The 18,299-nt window shown below is 41.5% G+C and overlaps 1 protein-coding gene across 5 annotated transcripts in view; it reads left to right on the plus strand.

Annotated features, from left to right (window-relative positions):
* The window catches only part of RALGPS1 (Ral GEF with PH domain and SH3 binding motif 1), a 765,778-nt gene that overhangs the window by 151,812 nt on the left and 595,667 nt on the right, over positions 1-18,299 (plus strand). For all 5 annotated transcript variants that reach the window (XM_040324221.1, XM_040324220.1, XM_040324222.1 and 2 more), the window contains exon 4: positions 16,613-16,720. In XM_040324221.1, the coding sequence (XP_040180155.1) occupies positions 16,613-16,720 (108 nt within the window). The remainder of the gene's footprint in view (positions 1-16,612; positions 16,721-18,299) is intronic.

Genomic DNA, 18,299 nt, shown 5'->3' on the forward strand with positions numbered 1-18,299 from the left:
CGCCCTCTCCCCCCAGCTATTTTTCTTACATATTTTTATCCTCTGATACAACCTATTTGTTTTCCCCTATCCCTCCCCCTGCCTCTCCTTCCTTCCTCCCTTCCATCTGGGCTATATAGCCCAGATCAACAGATCTCCGCAATCCCCCTAATGACCTCTACTACCATATTATTTACAATATCCACTCTGCGATTCAGCCTCAAAGGTATTACAACATGACACCTCTGTGGTTTTGTCATTTTGCTGGGGGAAATGCTTTAGCACTTAGCACTGTTGTGCAAGCATTGCCTTATCTTATATCTACTATTATATTTTCCCCCAGACATTTGACACTTGACAGGGGTGTCATGTCGCCTAAAAAAAAAAAAACACTACGTTGTTGCTATCTTGAGGCATAACAAAACAATATGGTAAAATCTTCTACTAAACACACTATCCCTCCATACGCTCCCCCCCCCCCCCCCCCCGGAAAAAAAAAGGAGATGAAGAAAAAAAGTCCAGAGCCCCATGGCGGAGCAAAATCAAAGGAACCAAAAAAAAAAAGTAAGATCCAAAGTACTAGTCATAATAATCAAAACATTAATCCCCTATGACTCAGAGTCTCCAGTCTGGGTCTCCGCACCTGACTCTTGCTGTCCATCCGCACTCGCCGATAGGATACCAGATCCTGTCCTTGAGAATTCCATCTCTTACTTATCGGCTGAAGCCAGTCTGGTACCTCACACCTTTCCACTCCCAAAAACGAAAACATAACTGGAAGATCCGACGTGTTCAGTAAAGAGAAGGAAGACGATCCCTTTTTCACCGCCAGAGATATTTGATATCCCCATTGGTATGAACCTCCTGATAATCTAATCTTCTCCAAGAGTGGACGTAATTGTGCCCTCCGCTGAAGGGTGGCCCGGGATAGGTCTGGGAGGATTTTGATCGTAGCTCCCTCAGTAAAACCTGTGCAACACCCTTTCAGTGATTTTCTCAACCCCTAAATGGCCTCCTAGCAAGTGCCCATGGGCAAGTTCCAACACCACCCTTCTGTATGGCTTAGGGACCACCAACTGTTCAACCACTTGTAGCGCTACCCCCTCAGGAGCCGCTGGTTAGATTTGGGATCAGCATAGTTGTGTTACCTCTGTGATGTGTCTAAGGGTAATGACGATGATGAGAGCAATGACGGAATGTCCAAACAACTAGCTGACGTTTTCTGTGCTTTTATTTTGGTTTAAACATGACCAACAGTCAACTTGAGGTAGATAGAATAGGTTAGTGAAAAGGAGAGAACTTTGCAGATTCAGGCTATGGATAGAAGAAGCAGTCCTGCCTCTAATGATTAATCTTGCTTCGTCGCCACTCCAGCCAGAGTGGGTAAAGTGCCCCTGGACAGGTCCCTCTCACAGGCCTGGCAGCCAGGGTGTCACTCGGAACTGCTGGGAAGGAACAAGTCTCTGCCACCGACTTGGCTCTAGTAAGATTTAGACTTTTGTAGTGAGACCTCTGCCACAGGCCCAATACTTGTGAATATGGATGATAGAGCGAATCCTCCCAGTAAACACTGTTTTGCCTGAATCCTCCTCAGGTAGACTTGATAACTTGGGGCCACCGACTGACAGTTTGCAGCATACAACCTGTCAGTGTCCGGTCGCCCAGATCCCTGATGGTTGGTCTAAGCCCTATTGGATCACCTGCCTCCGTGTTCTCCTCAGACGGACTTTCCACCGAACAGCATTACTCGCTTGGGATCTTGTTAATAGAGATCGGGGACACAGTAAGTCACTGGGGCCCCTTGGCAGCATCAGTTGCTCCTGACTCTGGGCCCTCATGGCCCGGAAATCCACGTAGCACGTGCGCGCCGGCCTGGCAGGCCATATCGTCGGGGCCCGTGATGTGAGCACACCCTAAAGGTGGGTGCCGCACCAGGAACCCGCGAAGAACCCCGGAAAACGGCATCCGCCACAGAAATACTCTCCCCCAGCATGCCCCGCGAGGGAAAAACTCCTCTGGCTGCTGGGCAAAAGGGCGCCTCCGCCTGGACCTCTCTGGAGCCACCTGTCATCCAAAGATGGAACTACATCTCTGGAGCACAGAATGACCCAGGGAACAGTTCATGGCTGGCAACAGCCAAATTTAGATAAATCAACATTGATGAAAGCAAGTAACTCTTATCCTACTAAATTTGACATAGCACCTGTACTGAAAAGTACAAAGGCGCTACACACTTTATCATTAATTTTACATACACAATACAGTAAATCCTCATTGCTGCTAAAATAAGGAAAACGGTGCATGTCCCCTGGTTCGACAGGTACATCATTAATCACTGGCAAGGGTATGGTCTTTTCTCTGCTCGGTACCAAAATTGTCCTTGTGCACATTAAGGACAGCAAACTCCAACGTGGGCTCAGAGTCAGCAGATGGCTGCCCACCTCCACTGGTTGTGGGGACTTCCTCAGGCTCCTCCAGCTCTCCTGCCAAAACCTGGGGAGCCCTGAGAGGAGTCCCCTGAACCCACATTGTCCGTAGTGGCCAGAGTCGGCTACAGGCACAGATACCAGAACAATTAAATTAGTGACAAACAGGGAAGTGTTTAATGGTGATGTTTACAAGTCGATAGACTTGTAAACATCTGTGCTGTACAGTGCTGTACAGTGTTCAAAAAACAAATAGAACAAAATAGCCAAACAAAAACCTAGCCGTGTCTTGGCTCTAACTATACACTATGCAGGCCCTAACTACCAGGCTGAGCAAGCCTACTGCTTGTCAGTTTCCAGATAAACTGCTTAACCGCTTTTTACCAACCTTTTTACTCTGACAGACCAGCATTGTCTGTGTTACCCATGCAGAGAGCAAAGGCTGTCTACTCAGGTGAGCTTAAATTAGCCTGGGGAAGAGGACCAAGACCTGAACTGGATACTGGATCAGAGATCCTTGAACGTGTAAGAGAGGAGCCTGGGACATGTATAAACCCCGAACAGGACTTTCCCCGACTCTCTGGGATGCTCTACTACAGCACTTATAACACCATCATTTTACACAGCTCTATACATTATATATATATATATATATATATATATATAATATTGTTCTTTCACATCAGTCCCATCAGGGCCAATTTAGACATGTTCCAATTAACTTACCAGTATGTCTTTGGAGTGTGGGAAGAAACCAGAGTACCTAGAGGAAACTCACGCAAGCACAGAGAGAACATACAAACCCTGTGCAGGTTGTTCTGTGGTTGGTATTCGAACCGACGACCCTACTGCAACATTTTGTACTATTTTCTGACCTGGAAGAGTGGCTGAACTTTACCAGCAGTGACACAGACAGCACTTTATCAAAAAATAATTGACTAGAGATGTGCCTTAAATTGGAGCCAAAACAACTAATTGAATAATTGACAACTAATCGATTATGAAATTATTATTTTCATAATTGAATAATCGGCCAGCCAATTAGTTGTCTTGCATATAGAATGCATTATTTGTTTACATATCAGGTACAGTGCAGCATAAGCTCAGTACACCATCCATACATGTCAGCAAGTGCCTGAGAACATGTGAATGTGTGGGGAGCAATGGCTCATGGGACATGCTTGCTATTGGGGCACTCTGAAGGCAGTAGAGCCAGAAGTGTCAGTGGGGGAACCTAGAAAAGGAGAGTCTCATAGACAAATGTACAGGATGCTTCCTCAAGCGCTCCTTAAGAGAGGGTCTCTCTCTGAGTCTGGAGTCAATGAGGATGGCAAATATGATCAAGCTCTCCAGCTCAGTGGGTATATCTCAGGCTGCTATTTCATCCTTGATGTTATCAGAGAAACCATGAGAAAAGGCAGCCATGAGGGCCTCAGTGTTCCAAGCAACCTCTGCTGCCAGAGTACGGAATTCAATGGCGTAATCGGCAACCGTCCTCGTACTCTGTTTGATGGACATGAGGCTCTTGGCAGCAGAAGTGGAGCGTGCAGGAACGTCAAATACCCTTTTGAAGGAAGCCACAAATTCTGGGTAACTCGGGACAATGAGTTTTTGCGTCTCCCATAGAGGGTTTGCCCAGACCAAGGGTCTGCCAGAAAGCAAAGATATTGCGAAACCTACTTTGGGGGGAAGACATTTGATGTCATAGTTTAGAAAGGATGGGGGGATCTAGGATGTAAAAGGACCTAGGGGTCCTAGTAGAAAATAAGCTCAGCAATGGCATGATGTAGAAATCACAACAGGTTTCTTGTGTGTGTGTCCCCACCAGGGTAATTTAGCTAGTTAAGATCAGTCGTTACATAATCATGGAGGCCGGTGTCCAATGTGAATCTTAGCGACTGATATTAACTAGCTGAATTACCCTGGTGGGGACACACACACACAGGGATCCTGTTGGGATATCTACATCAGCAGGTGGAGTCGGTCTTCAGCCTGAGTTCCAGCGAGTGAACTAGCTACTTGTTTGTTTCTGCTCATTGGTTTGATATTTTGAAACCACTACTTTTAAACCGAACAGCCAGAATGTTCATAATTTCAGAAGGCGAGGTCAGTAATTGCAGCCAGTTTCTTTTAACCACTTAAGACTCGGGCCATTATGCAGGTAAAGGACCTGGCCCCTTTTTGCGATTCGGCACTGCGTCGTTTTAACTGACAATTGCATGGTCGTGCGACGTGGCTCCCAAACAAAATTGGCCTTCTTTTTTCCCCCCACAAATAGAGCTTTCTTTTGATGGTATTTGATCACCTCTGTGGTTTTTATTTTTTGCGCTATAAACAAAAATAAAGCGACAATTTTTTTTAACTTTTTGTTATAATAATAAATATCCCCCAAAAAATATAAAAATACTTTTTTTTTCTCCTCAGTTTAGGCCGATACGTATTCTTCTACATATTTTTGGTAAAAAAAATCGCAATAAGCGTTTGATTGGTTTGCGCAAAAGTTATAGCGTTTGCAAAATAGGGGATAGTTTTATGGCATTTTTATTAATATTTTTTTTTTACTAGTAATGGCGGCGATCAGTGTTTTTTTTTTTGTTGGTGACTGCGACATTATGGCGGACACATCGGACACTTTTGACACATTTTTGGGACCATTGTCATTTTCACAGCGAAAAGTGCTATACAAATGCACTGATTACTGTGAAAATGACAATGGCAGTGAAGGGGTTAACCACTAGGGGGCGCTAAAGGGGTTAAGTGTGTCCTATTGTGTTTCTTACTGTAGGGGGGCGTGGCTGGACGTGTGACGTCACTGATCGTCAGTACCTATGACAGGGAACAGGCGATCACTTACAAGCCACAGTTTGTTTACACTCACCTCTCCCCGTTCTTCAGCTCCTGTGACGCGATCGGGTCTGTGGGTCCCGCGGGCGTGGTCATGGAGCTCAGGACTAGGTCACGAGCGCACAGCTGTTGGCGCGCTCGCGACCCACAGCTGGGCTCTTAAAGGCGACGTACCTGTACGTGCCTGTGCCCAGCCGTGCCCTTCTGCCGACGAATATCGACGTGAAGGGGTCCTCAAGTGGTTAACATGCAGAGTGCTCTAAAACTTGACTCATACTCATTCCAGTTATAACCTTGAATCAATCTGTAGCTGGTAACTTTAAAACAGTTTTTAAAGCTGGCCATACACACTTAGTTTAGCCCAGCATACTGACTGAGAGACATTGATTAGTTCCCCATGCAGCTAAACAACATGGATGTAAGAATCTCTCTTGTTGGCTATTGTATTCTGATAGCTGGCACCCACCACTGTCAGAATTTTAGCCAAAAATGGGATTTCTTGTAAAAACTGCCCAGTCCCTTTTATGGGGATCTAAAGGTGTAAAGCTCTACACCCATCTAAAAGTATGTGTTTGATAAATGGCCACGCACCATAAAAAATTGCTATTACCATTCTTCTCCAGGGTCTCCATAGCGTTTCTGGAAGGAGGATTTAAAGTAATTTCTAGCAAAAATGCAGCTTTTAACGTGTGTAAATAACATAAATATTGCCCCAGTAGACAAGTGGTTAAGAAGCCAGTATCTTGTTACATGCTTTTCTAACATGACAACTACCTTGTGCCAATCAGCAATCTGTTGAAATGTGGCTGCTCCTCCATGGAACGTGGCAGTTCTCTGTTATAATATGGCAGATGTAAAAGTGGATTTTGTAATTGGGCTAAGACTGCAGGCTCTACAAGTTGGGCTGACTATGTACAAACAGGCTCAAAAGTGAGTCAGGTTAGATGTGGCTCTACATGAGAAAAAAGGTGAAAAGCAGATTAAACAGACATAAAACTTATGTAAACTCAAGGTGTAACATAATATATACCATTTCTTAGATGTGGTGCATTGGCTTTCTTTTACCAGCTTTTCTCTTTTTTTTTTAAATACACGGTGAGCCTGCCAGTAACACACGTTCTGTCCTGGGGTGAAAACGCACATTCACTGTACTGTAACTATGAAGGAGCCATCTTGTCACCCTAAGCTAGTCTCCTGATTTAAACTACAAACATCTCCCCTTCTCCTGCACACTGGATGTATGGCAGAATCAAAAGGTATAAAACTTGTAGAAAATATACTTGGCCCGGAAGAAAAAAGAAAGCCAACTCAGCCACCACATCTAAGAACTACTAAGCTGCAGTATATTACATTTTGGTTAGGATATACTTTAATAGTTGCAAACACTGAGGATGTTTGCACAAACAAAAATATAAAACAGTGAGAGCATTTGACTTCGCACCCTCCATCTTTACAACTCCATTCAAGCTTTCAGTCAGGCATGGTGAGGCTAAATGACTTTAAGTGGAAGTAAACCCATCTTTTTCAATGGTTTAAAAAAACTGTTACATTTTCCGGCACATTGGTTGTGCTCTCAACCAAACTGTCATCCAATGGTTGGTGTCATAACTGATCACATGTGCAGCATCATGGCAGTTGAAGATCAAACAGAAGCCAAGATGACAGCTTCCTTGGCAGAAAACAATAAAAATCCCACAGTGCTCTGGGTATCCTTTTTCATACATCTCATTTATAGTAAACACAGATTGCATACATATGTTTAGTTTTAACATAAAAAGTGTGTGTACAGATTGCCAATGGCAGTCAGTAGAATATGTGAAAAAGGGACAGAATGTATGATAAAAAAAAGCATGAAATTAAAAACGCACAGCTAAATGAATAAGGGCTTATTCACGCTATGTGTGGTGACATGTTTTTTTACACACTGGAAACACAGGTCCCTTCTAGAGCATGCAGAAAGTTCAAAATGTGAAAAAAGTAATCTATACCAAAATGTTAAAAAGTTTACAGCATAAACATTGTTCTTTTAAATGGGCATGGTCCCGTTTTCAGAGACTTTACTGATCAAAAAGCAGTTGTGTGCTGCATACAATACTTGGATTGATTTGGAAAGGCTTTTTTCCTTTTTCCAGATGAATCGTGTTGGTGAAATATGCACTAATGACACATTTACACTTATATGACTCCGCACAGCTCTGTCATTTGCCAGCAGCCACAAGAGCGATAGTGTTATATTGTATACCATTTAACAGTCACTGATCTATCCATCAGAGTGTATGAAGCAATGGTATATATAGAACAGATGAATATATGTATCCTTTATGGTGTGTCAGTGATCCCTCCCATGTCTGTATCATTGAGGTCATTTCTTGTAAAGCAAGGATTTAATACCCTCGCTGTCTTTGGGTTTTGTGTACAGAGCCTTCACTTTTCATGCTGCCTGTCTACAGATTAATGTAGCATGACAGTAGAAAGGTTTGGGTTTATACATTCCCAGCCACATTCAACCTGAAGCTTTTTTTTTTTTCGACCAGTGAGGTTTACTGAGCTACCTGGTCTAAATTCCAGTAAATTGAATGGTTTCTAAAATTTCAACTAATAGCATTGAATGTGCATTTTACATCGCTGGGGTCAGAGGCTCCATGGTTGGGTGACGCTTATGAAACACAGTACACGGCAAAGGACCCTTGGTTTAGCAGCATGATTCTTCCCACTCACTGCTCATGAAAGTTTATCTTGGGCAGGTTATTTTTATTTTTTATTATTATTTTTTTTTCATTTTAGCAGCATGATGCTTTCTGCTGGCAGCTTATGAAAGCTTATCTGTGCAGATAAATCTTCTCTGTTATCCATCTATTTATCTATAGACATATGTAAATCCTATTGTTGAGCAGTTCTTGGCTTTGTTCACACATTTTTGACACAGGAAAGCCTTTGTAGTCTCTCACCTTGTACATGATGGTAGGGATGGGTCCTCAATGGGAGATATGTTTTCCCATTAACAACTTGCTTGCGTTTTGAGTAATCAGGGTTTTTCACCTATGCTGGGTTCAGGGGTAATCCAGTTGGAGAGAAGAGGACTGATTTACAGTTTTCTCATGATTGGCAAGTCCTCGTTTGAGACCTGGAATTTGGCGGTTCAGAGAGTCTTTGGGTGGGAATTAACACCCAAACCCTGATTATAGATACGTATACCCTTTCAGGACCACAGTATCTGCATCAGAGTCCAGAAGAGGAACAGGAAAACATTAAGCACATGTCTGTGAAGTGAACAGCAGAACACAGATGAATGACCAATGGGGGCTAGCTTGTGACTGAGACAAGGTTGCTGAATTGTGAAGACTTCTTCTCTTTGGGACCCCTGATGCATGTGGGAACTTTCACAAAACCCTGTTAAGGGATAGGAACAACTGGTAGTGAGCCAGACCTTTTATTTTTGTACCAGAAATTGATGGTCTATTTTAATTTGTTCTTTCTTTTTTTTTTTTTCATTCAAATTTAAGTTTATTTTCAATAAAAGAAAAGCATACAATTGTATTAAAATAGCAGGACATATGAAAATAGCATACATAAATATAATAAATATAATAAATATAATAAATTAAGTGTATTCTATATCATTTATTCCCATCTTACTAACTCCCTTTCATATCTAGCAATTCCACATGCTCCTCACCATGTTGCAAATGTAAGGTAGTTTATAAAAGCATATAGGATAAATTAATCTAAAATATTAATTCATTTTTGAAAGAGAAAAAAAAAAAGGAATATCTGTATAATTTAAGGAATCCCTAGGTCCATTACTACCACACAGTATATAAGAAGGGAAAAAAAAAAGAAAAAAAAATTAAAAAGAAAAAAAGAAACACAATGTGTGTATCAGACCAAATTATAGAGATCAATTAAAGGAAAAGACTTCTGGATTACCCCAACCTCCCCGACACCCCCAACGGGAACATTCTGTGTCCCAGAGGCTGAGCCAACCCTCCAATCCTCCCCCCCTCCGAAAACTAATACTTTAACACACCCTTAACTGATAACATATTTTCAAAATCCTGTAGAGACCTAAATTCCCCAAAGGCTGGATGGATTTCTTCAATTACCACAAAATAAACAGATCTTTTGAAAGTAAAACGTAGTGAGGATGTGCAACATTGTAAATGTTATCCTCATAGAAAATAAAAACAACTAAATAAAACAAAAGAAGAATCAAAGGTAAGAAGAAATAAGAACAGAAGACAGAAGGGGGGGGTGAAAAAGAAAAAAGAGTTAGAAGATGATCAGAAGAGATAGGCAGCCTGCCTGCCATTAATGCACATCAACCTGAAGACATATATGTCATCAAAACCTTCACGGGGTATAAGATATCCCCATGTATTTCAACCAGGGTTCCCAGATCTCATAAAAAAGAGTAGACCTATCCAACATGGAACAGACCCTCTTTTCCTGTTCCATAATCCATGTAACCTTCCTTTTCATATATGAGATGGATACAGTCGACTTTTTCCATGCAGCTGCGAGGGTGATCCTGGCGCCTGTCATAATGTATAGGATGAGCTGTCTAGTAACCTTGGAAATCTGAGGTAACATTCCATTAAGTAAAGCAATTGTAGGGGATTGATACAAGTTACATCCTGTGACTCGTCTGACAATATTAAACACCTTATTCCAATATCCCCGTATTTTGGGACATTCCCACCAAATGTGTATCATGGACCCCAATCCCTGGCAGTTTCTAAAGCATAGGGATGAAGTCGATGGATACATGGAGGCCAGTTTAAGAGGAACTAAATACCATCTTGTATAAATTTTTACGTTAGCTTCTATAAGAGATATATTGACAAAACCTTTGATGGATCTAGTATAATTTTTATACCAGTCCGATAAGTCCCAATCATTATTAAGTTCCCTTTCCCAAGCCAGCATGTGAGGTAATTTGGTGTTATTAGTAGCAAGCGATTTATAGATAACTGAAATATTTCCCTTCCTGATCAAATCCTGATCACATTTACTTTCATAAGGTTTCAAATGTCCAGAGATCAAATCCTCATCCCATAGGTTTTGTGTGTGGTCATGCAGCTGAGAAAATCGTAGTTTTTCTGAAACAGGAAGACCTAGTTTGTCAATGAAATGCTGTTCAGGGAGAGGACCTGAACGTGAAAAGAAGCGTCCTATACGATACAACCCCTTATCATGCCACCATTTGAAGGAGTCTATATCTATTTTAGAAACAAAAGATTGGTCTTGAAATATACTCGATAAAGGCCTACCTTTAGAAACTAGAGAGGAATTGTTCTTAAGTGAATCCCATAAGACTAAAGCCTGAGATAGAGTCGGTGATAATATAGAAGGCCTCTTTTTGGTAGGACACCACATTAAATCCTCTATCGTTAGATTTGGGGACGCCTGCTCTTCAATGTCTATCCAATCAGGACGATCGTGTTCGAGATAAATTTCTGACAATTGCGCTAATCTTGCTGATTGATAGTACCATATTAAATTAGGTACCCTCAGACCTCCCTGTTCAGGTAGGTTATAGAGAGTATGTGATGGAAGGCGTGGACCCTTACCGTTCCAAATAAACTTGGTAATCTTGCCTCGAAAGGATTTTAGTTGACTTTTTATTATCGGTATGGGCAATGAACGAAAAAGATACAAAATCCTAGGAAGAAGAGTCATCTTGACCGAATTAATTCTACCAATCCAGCCTATATTCTGAGTACCCCATTCTTTTAAATCCTTCTCAAGTTTCTTATACATCGGGGGAAAATTGGCCAAATATAGATTCTGTATATTGGGGGTCAAATTGATACCCAGGTATTTGATATAAGAGGTGTCCCACTTGAATTTATAATTTTCTTTCAGTAAAGAAACAGTGGATTCAGAAAGTGTAATATTGAGAGCCCTAGATTTGGTTATATTCACAGCGAGACCTGAAACCAAAGAAAATTTGTCTAGAAGTGAATATACTTCGGGTAGGGATACTTCAGGGGCGGTCAAAAAAAGTAAAAGGTCGTCTGCAAATAAGGCGCATTTATGTTCCCTTTCGGCACATCGAACTCCCCTGATATTTGTATTTTCACGAATAGCTATAGCCAGGGATTCAATAACAATCGCAAATATCAGGGGAGATAAAGGGCATCCCTGCCTTGTTCCCCTACGGATCCCAATAGATTCTGAAAAAAATACCCTGTAAGCGGATTTTAGCCTCAGGGGAAGAATAAAGAGCAGACAGGACTCCTATAAATTTGGCGCCAAACCCCCAACGTTTCATTACCTCGAACATAAAAGGCCAAGAGACCGAATCAAAGGCTTTCTGAAGATCTATGGAAAGAAGCATACCCTTTTGATCATTATCTCTAGTCCACCTTGAATTCAGTATAGAAATCAGATCAATAGCTCTCCTGACCTGGTCCGGTCCTTGTCTTCCAGTAATGAAGCCCACTTGATCCTTACCAACATACTGACCAATGAAAGAAGACAATCTATTGGCCATTACCTTAGTAAGTATCTTAAGATCGTTATTGATAAGAGATATCGGTCTATAGTTTTCCACCAGGCTATGATCCTTCTCTGGTTTAGGGATCACCGATATATAAGCTAAATTGAGTTGTTTTTCTATAGGGACTCCCTCGGTCATATGGTTGAAAAACCTCACTAGGTAGGGCGTCAAAATACTCGAATATGTTTTGTAATATGAACTCGAAAATCCATCAGGACCCGGGGCTTTATCCAATTTCAGGTTTTTAATCACTGATGAAACTTCCTCAGCCGAAATGGGAGCCTCCATCTCCTCCTTATGTATTTCAGATAACTTGGGAAGATTCAATTCACCAAAAAATTCAACCATCCTCTCTGATCAAGAATCATCAGTGAATGCATTAAGCTTAGAGTAAAAGTCATGGAATGCCCCCATTATCCTCCTAGGATTCAGAGTGAACGATCCGTCAATCATCTTTATTTTAGGGAGCGTCCTTGATTGAAATCTAGGAGACAATTTATGCGCTAACATTGGACCTATTTTATCTTTTAATTTATAGAATTTAGCTCCATTCCATTTCATGTCCTCCCCCGCTTTAGTCGTAAGTGCCAAGTTTAGAGCGGTTCTAGCAGCATCTAGTACATGAGTAGGGAAGCTAAAAGGGTCAGATTTATGTTTCTTACACAAGTCTAAATAGGTACTTTCCAGTCTTTTTATGTCTAGGTTCCTTTGTTTCTTGAGGTTGGCGGCTACTTGTATTATTTTGCCCCTAATAGAAACCTTGTGGGCAGCCCACAATGTTTCAGGGGATACATCATCTGTATCATTGAGCTCAAAATATTCCTGTAGAGATTGTTCAATATCCTTTGTTAGGATAGGATCTTTTAAAATTGATCTATTAAGTGTCCAATGAGATACTTTAGGGGAAGTATCCTCCCTCCTTATCGACAAAAGAACCATTGAATGATCTGACCAAGACACATCCACTATATCAGATTTTATGGCTGTTGGGACATGATGATTAGAGACCAATATATGATCTATACGAGAATAAGAACGGTGAGGATTAGAGTAATGAGTATAATCTTTAGTTTTTGGGTTTAATTCCCTCCAAATGTCAGTCTGGATTGATGTAGAATACGTGCTACTTGTAAGCTAATTCTAGTTGGTCTGATAACCCTATCGTCATTAGGTTTAGATTTATCCAATCCAATGTCGAAAGCCAAGTTAGAGTCCCCTCCCATAACGATGATTCCCTCCATAAATGGTCGGAGGGTATCAAGCATCTGAGAGAAAAACCGCTTCTGACCTCTGTTAGGCGCATAATAAAAAACAAATGTGTACAGAGTTTCATCAAGGGTACCCTTTATCAAAATAAACCTACCTTCTGGGTCTCCATATTCCTTGGTCAAGTTAAAATTACAATACCTAGAGAACATAATGGCCACACCTTTTAGTTTTGTTTTCTGCTTTAGATAGATAAAATAAAGGAAAGTGAGCATGTAAAAAGGAGGGGTTGTATTGTTTAGGGAAATGGGTTTCCTGAAGGAAGAGTACATCTACATGGAGAGATTTGTAGACCTGAAAAGCTTTGCGTCTCTTATTAGGAGAGTTCAACCCCTGAGTGTTGTGAGTTACAACACTAAGGGGTTTAGATTTATTATTTGAACCAGCCATAAGTTTTAAAAATAGCAAAGAGTAGGTATGTCTTTGAAAACAGAGTCTCTATCCCTGTGAACATATATATTGGCAGGCAGGCTGAGGATAAAAAGAATATGAGAAGAAAATGAAAGGGACAGAGAGCGGAAAGAGAAAAATAAAAAAATAAGCAACATGACAAAATATAACAGCGTGTAAGGTCAATATGTGACCCAGAATGAAGGAAGAGAGCGATTCTTCTTCCATCATTCGAACAAGAAATACTAGTATAGTCCATTTTAAGGACTATATCCTTACCCATTGGGTCGACAAGACGTCGCTCCAAGAGGTAAGTGGAGGTTCAATACCTCACCGTCGTCAGTTGGCGACCAATAGAAAACTAAAAATAAGACGTTTTCAAGAATAAGATATTCGACCCAAAAGATTCATAAGAATTGGCAAACCATAAGAAATGATATCCCAGAATTCCAAAAAAAAAAAAGGGAAATAGAGTGTATGCATTATATATACATTATAAAACAATTACCCCTATTATTATTATTTAGATGACCAAAAATTTTGAAAAGAAAAAAAAAATTAAATAAAAGGAATAAATGGGAAAAAATATCTCAAAGAGAAATCAGTTCAATCTTCAGGTGACGGAGTCACTTCCAACTTTTCTGTACTTGACTTTGTTCCAAGAATTCGGAGATGGACTAGTAGGCGTATTTCTCTTGGTTGAGGATTGTTGAGGTGGAGTCGTGTCCATAGTCGGTCCGAGTGAGATAATTTTCAGATCTAGTAACAGTTTTTCTCCTTCCTGGAAATTGTGTATCACGTGGTGTCTGCCATTGTAATTGAATTTGTTCTTTCTTGTTGAGGACAAAGCTGTTTTCTATTTGCCTGCCCTTGAAAATAAACTTAAGTTTGCTTTTAACATTACAGCTGCCTGGTGATCCCAGGCGTCCACATATTACACTAGGTATAAAGTTACAATGCAAAGGCTTAGTGATCACTGGGGAAGCACAGTTTGTCAGATGACCCCAAAACACTGAATACAAGCCACAGTACACTGTGAAGACAGTGAAGCATGATGGCACAAACATGATTTGGGGATGTTTCTATTACTATGGTATTAGGCCTATGTATCGCATACCACGGATCATGGATCAATTTGAATACATCAAAATACTTAGCGGTCATGTTTCCGAGGAGGAAATGCCCTTGAAAAGGGTGTTTGAACAAGATCTTTGTTCCAGACCAACAATATTAACGTTATGGAGTGGTGGTCAGTCCAATCCCCGGACCTTAATCCAATAAAAAACCTGTGGGCTGACATCAAAAATGCTGTTTCTGAGGTAAAATCAAGAAATGCAGAGGAATTGTGGAATGTAGTGCACTTGTCCTTGGCTGGAATACCTGTTCACAAGTGCCAGAAGTTGGTAGACTCCAATGCAACCTAGATGTGAATACGTTCTCAGAAACTGTGGTTATTATACAACTAAATATTAGGTGATTCACAGGAAAGCGAAATATTCAAGCATTTTTCAGTTTATACAGTAAATGTTTGAGTTTGTAAAGAAAAATGCAGACAGAAATATCTCCCACTTTTTATCAATAGACTCCATCCACTGTGACATTGGTAAAGCCTTTGAATTTTATCTATCTCCTGATTTGTTCTTGTCCACCACTTTATCCCAGGGATATTTTGACAGTCCCTTTGCCACCCATGGTTGGTTTATTGTTTCAGTTGCACTGCCAGGGACTGAAATGCTCCTGGAAAACTTGTTTTATGCTGAGCTAATCAAAATGATCACAGTTGAAAGTCAAATGGCTTTTTGTGCCATTGAAAAGGTGGTTAGCTATAACTGATTGAGGTTGCAAGTCATTTTTAGGAAGGTGGGGAGGTAATTCTTTCTACAACTCTGATTCTGTTTTTTGTTTTGTTTTTGTTTTGTTTTTCTGACATGTTGCTGTTATATCTTTCACTTGGATGTAATTAGTTGCACTGAGTAAATATGGCTGGATAAAACAAAATAGGTGTCTATCTTCATGTCAGGCTGCAAAGCAACAAAATGTTATTATTTTAAAGGGGGGGAATCTTTTCTATACCCACTGTATGTATATGTGACATGTCAGGAATTTTATTTATGGAGGTTTATAGTGTTAATGAAAGATCCACTTTAACCACTTAACCCCCGGACCATATTGCTGGTCAAAGACCAGAGCACTTTTTGCGATTCGGGACTGCGACGCTTTAACTGACAATTGCGCGGTCGTGCGACGTGGCTCCCAAACAAAATTGGCGTCCTTTTTTTCCCACAAATAGAGCTTTCTTTTGGTGGTATTTGATCACCTCTGCGGTTTTTATTTTTTGCGCTATAAACAAAAATAGAGCGACAATTTTGAAAAAAATGAATATTTTTACTTTTTGCTGTAATAAATATCCCCCAAAAATATATAAAAAAACATTTTTTTTCCTTAGTTTAGGCTGATACGTATTCTTCTACATATTTTTCTTAAAAAAAAATCGCAATAAGCGTTTGATTGGTTTGCGCAAAAGTTATAGCGTTTACAAAATAGGGGGTATTTTTATGGCATTTTTATTAATATATATTTTTTACTAGTAATGGTGGAGATTTTTTTTCGGTACTGCGACATTATGGCGGACACTTCGGACATTTTTGACACATTTTTGGGACCATTGGCATTTTTATAGCACTGATCGCTGGATTACTATAAAAATGCCACTGGCAGTGAAGGGGTTAACACTAGGGGGTGGGGAAGGGGTTAAGTATGTCCCTGTGTGTTATCTTACTGTGGGGGGGGGGGTGGCCTCACTAGGGGAAACACTGATCCTCTGTTCATACATTGTATGAACAGAAGATCAGCATTTCCCCTGCAGACAGGACCGGGAGCTGTGTGTTTACACACACAGCTCCTGGTCCCCGCTCTGTAACGAGCAATCGCGGGTGCCCGGCGGCGATCGAGCCCGCCGGGCACACGCACGGGAGTCGGGGGCGAGCGGGGGGCGCGCGCGCCTCCGGCGGGGCGCACGCGCCCCTAGTGGCCGCTCGAAGAGCGGACGTATAGCTACGGGCTCTCGCCCAGGAGAGCCGACCTGCCGCCGTATAATGACGGTGGCTGGTCGGCTAGTGGTTAAGGTGCACAGCATGAGCATACTACTGCAACAGAAAGCATGGCATTTTGCACCTGTTTATTGTAAACCTTTTCTGTTTGCCAGGGGAGTAGCAGTTCGGATTCTCTAGATGGGCACAGCTCCGACTATGCCAACAAAAGCTATGATGCCGTGGTGTTTGATGTTTTAAAAGTGACGCCTGAGGAGTTTGCTGTAAGTAACTTACCATTTCCAAATTTTCATTTTGTTTTTTAAAGGAGAACTATTTCTGTGGTTTTGTTTGCTACTCCATGTATATGGTACAAAGACGTCTATATCAGTAGGCAGTAGCCATAAAGCTTTTCTTTTTACATACCATATGGCAGGCCTCGACAAAATCCGGGCGCCCGGTCGCAATTGCGACAAGAAATTGAGACCTGGCGCCTGGAGAAGCTTAAAGCGGAGGTTCACCCAAAAAACAAGTATATAACATTACATTTTGTATACCTCAAACATGTTCAGTATGCGTTTTTTTTTTTTTTTTTTTAAAGGGGTGTACATACAGTGTTATCGCTGTTTTTCACCTGGCTTCCGGGTACTAGCTCCCGCGGGAGTAGGCGTTCCTATGCAGTGGCGCAATGTCCTCTGGGACTTTGCCCAAATGATTGACGTGCCTGACAAAAACTTCCCCCCGGTGGATAAGGCGCGTCACAAGTTTCCGTAACTAGCCGAACTGCGAGTCAGCTCTACACGGCTCCTAGTCAATGCGCAGGCGCCGTATAGAGCTAACTCGCAGTTCGGCTAGTTTCGGAAACTCGTGACGCGCCTTATCCACCGGGGGGAAGTTTTTGTCAGGCACGTCAATCCTTTGGGCGAAGTCCCAGAGGACATTGCGCCACTGCATAGGAACGCCCGCCGGTAATTGAGGCTGCGGCTTTGCGCCTTTCACAGAAGGAAGCTGAGGCCTGCAGAAGGCCGCGGCTTTGCGGCCTTCTGTAGGCCTCAGCTTCCTTCTGTGATCTGGTGGCATCTTGTGGTGGCCGTTGGCATTACAGGTTACATTACAAGTAGAAAAACAGCAGTTCTAATGTGTTTTTTCACTGTTTTCACTGCCATCTCCTTCCCTCTAATTCGAACCACCAAACATTATATATATGTTTTATTCTAACACCCTAGGGAATAAAATGGCAGTCGTTGCAATACTTTGTCTCACCGTGTTTGCGCAGCGGTCTTACAAGCGCACATTTTTGGGGAAAAAATACACTTTTTTTTTATTAAAAAATAAGACAACAGTAAAGTTTGCCCAATTATTTTTTATATTGTGAAAGATAATGCTATGCCGAGTAAATTGATACCCAACATTTCACGCTTCAAAATTGCGTCTGCTCGTGGAATGGCGACAAACTTTTACCCTTTAAAATCTCCATTGGCGACGTTTAAAATATTCTACAGGTTGCATGTTTTGAGTTACAGAGGAGGTCTACATAGTTACATAGCCTAGGTCTAGGGCTAGAATTATTGCTCTCGCACTACCCTTTGCGGCGATACCTCACATGTGTGGTTTGAATACCATTTACATATGCGGGCGCTACTCACGTATGCGTTCGCTTCTGCGCGCAAGCTTGGCGGGACGGGGTGCGTTTTTTTGGCTCCTAACTTCTTTAGCTGGCTCCTAGATTCCAAGCAAATTTGTCAAACCCTGCCATATGGCATTTATGGTGCAGTGCAAACTGATATTGAGCATGTGCAAAAGATTTATAGAAGTTGTAGAAAGAAGACATTCCCTGCATGAACTTACGACCTCACAACATGA

This window comes from Rana temporaria, chromosome 9, assembly GCF_905171775.1.
Source record: "Rana temporaria chromosome 9, aRanTem1.1, whole genome shotgun sequence".
NCBI lineage: Eukaryota > Metazoa > Chordata > Amphibia > Anura > Ranidae > Rana > Rana temporaria.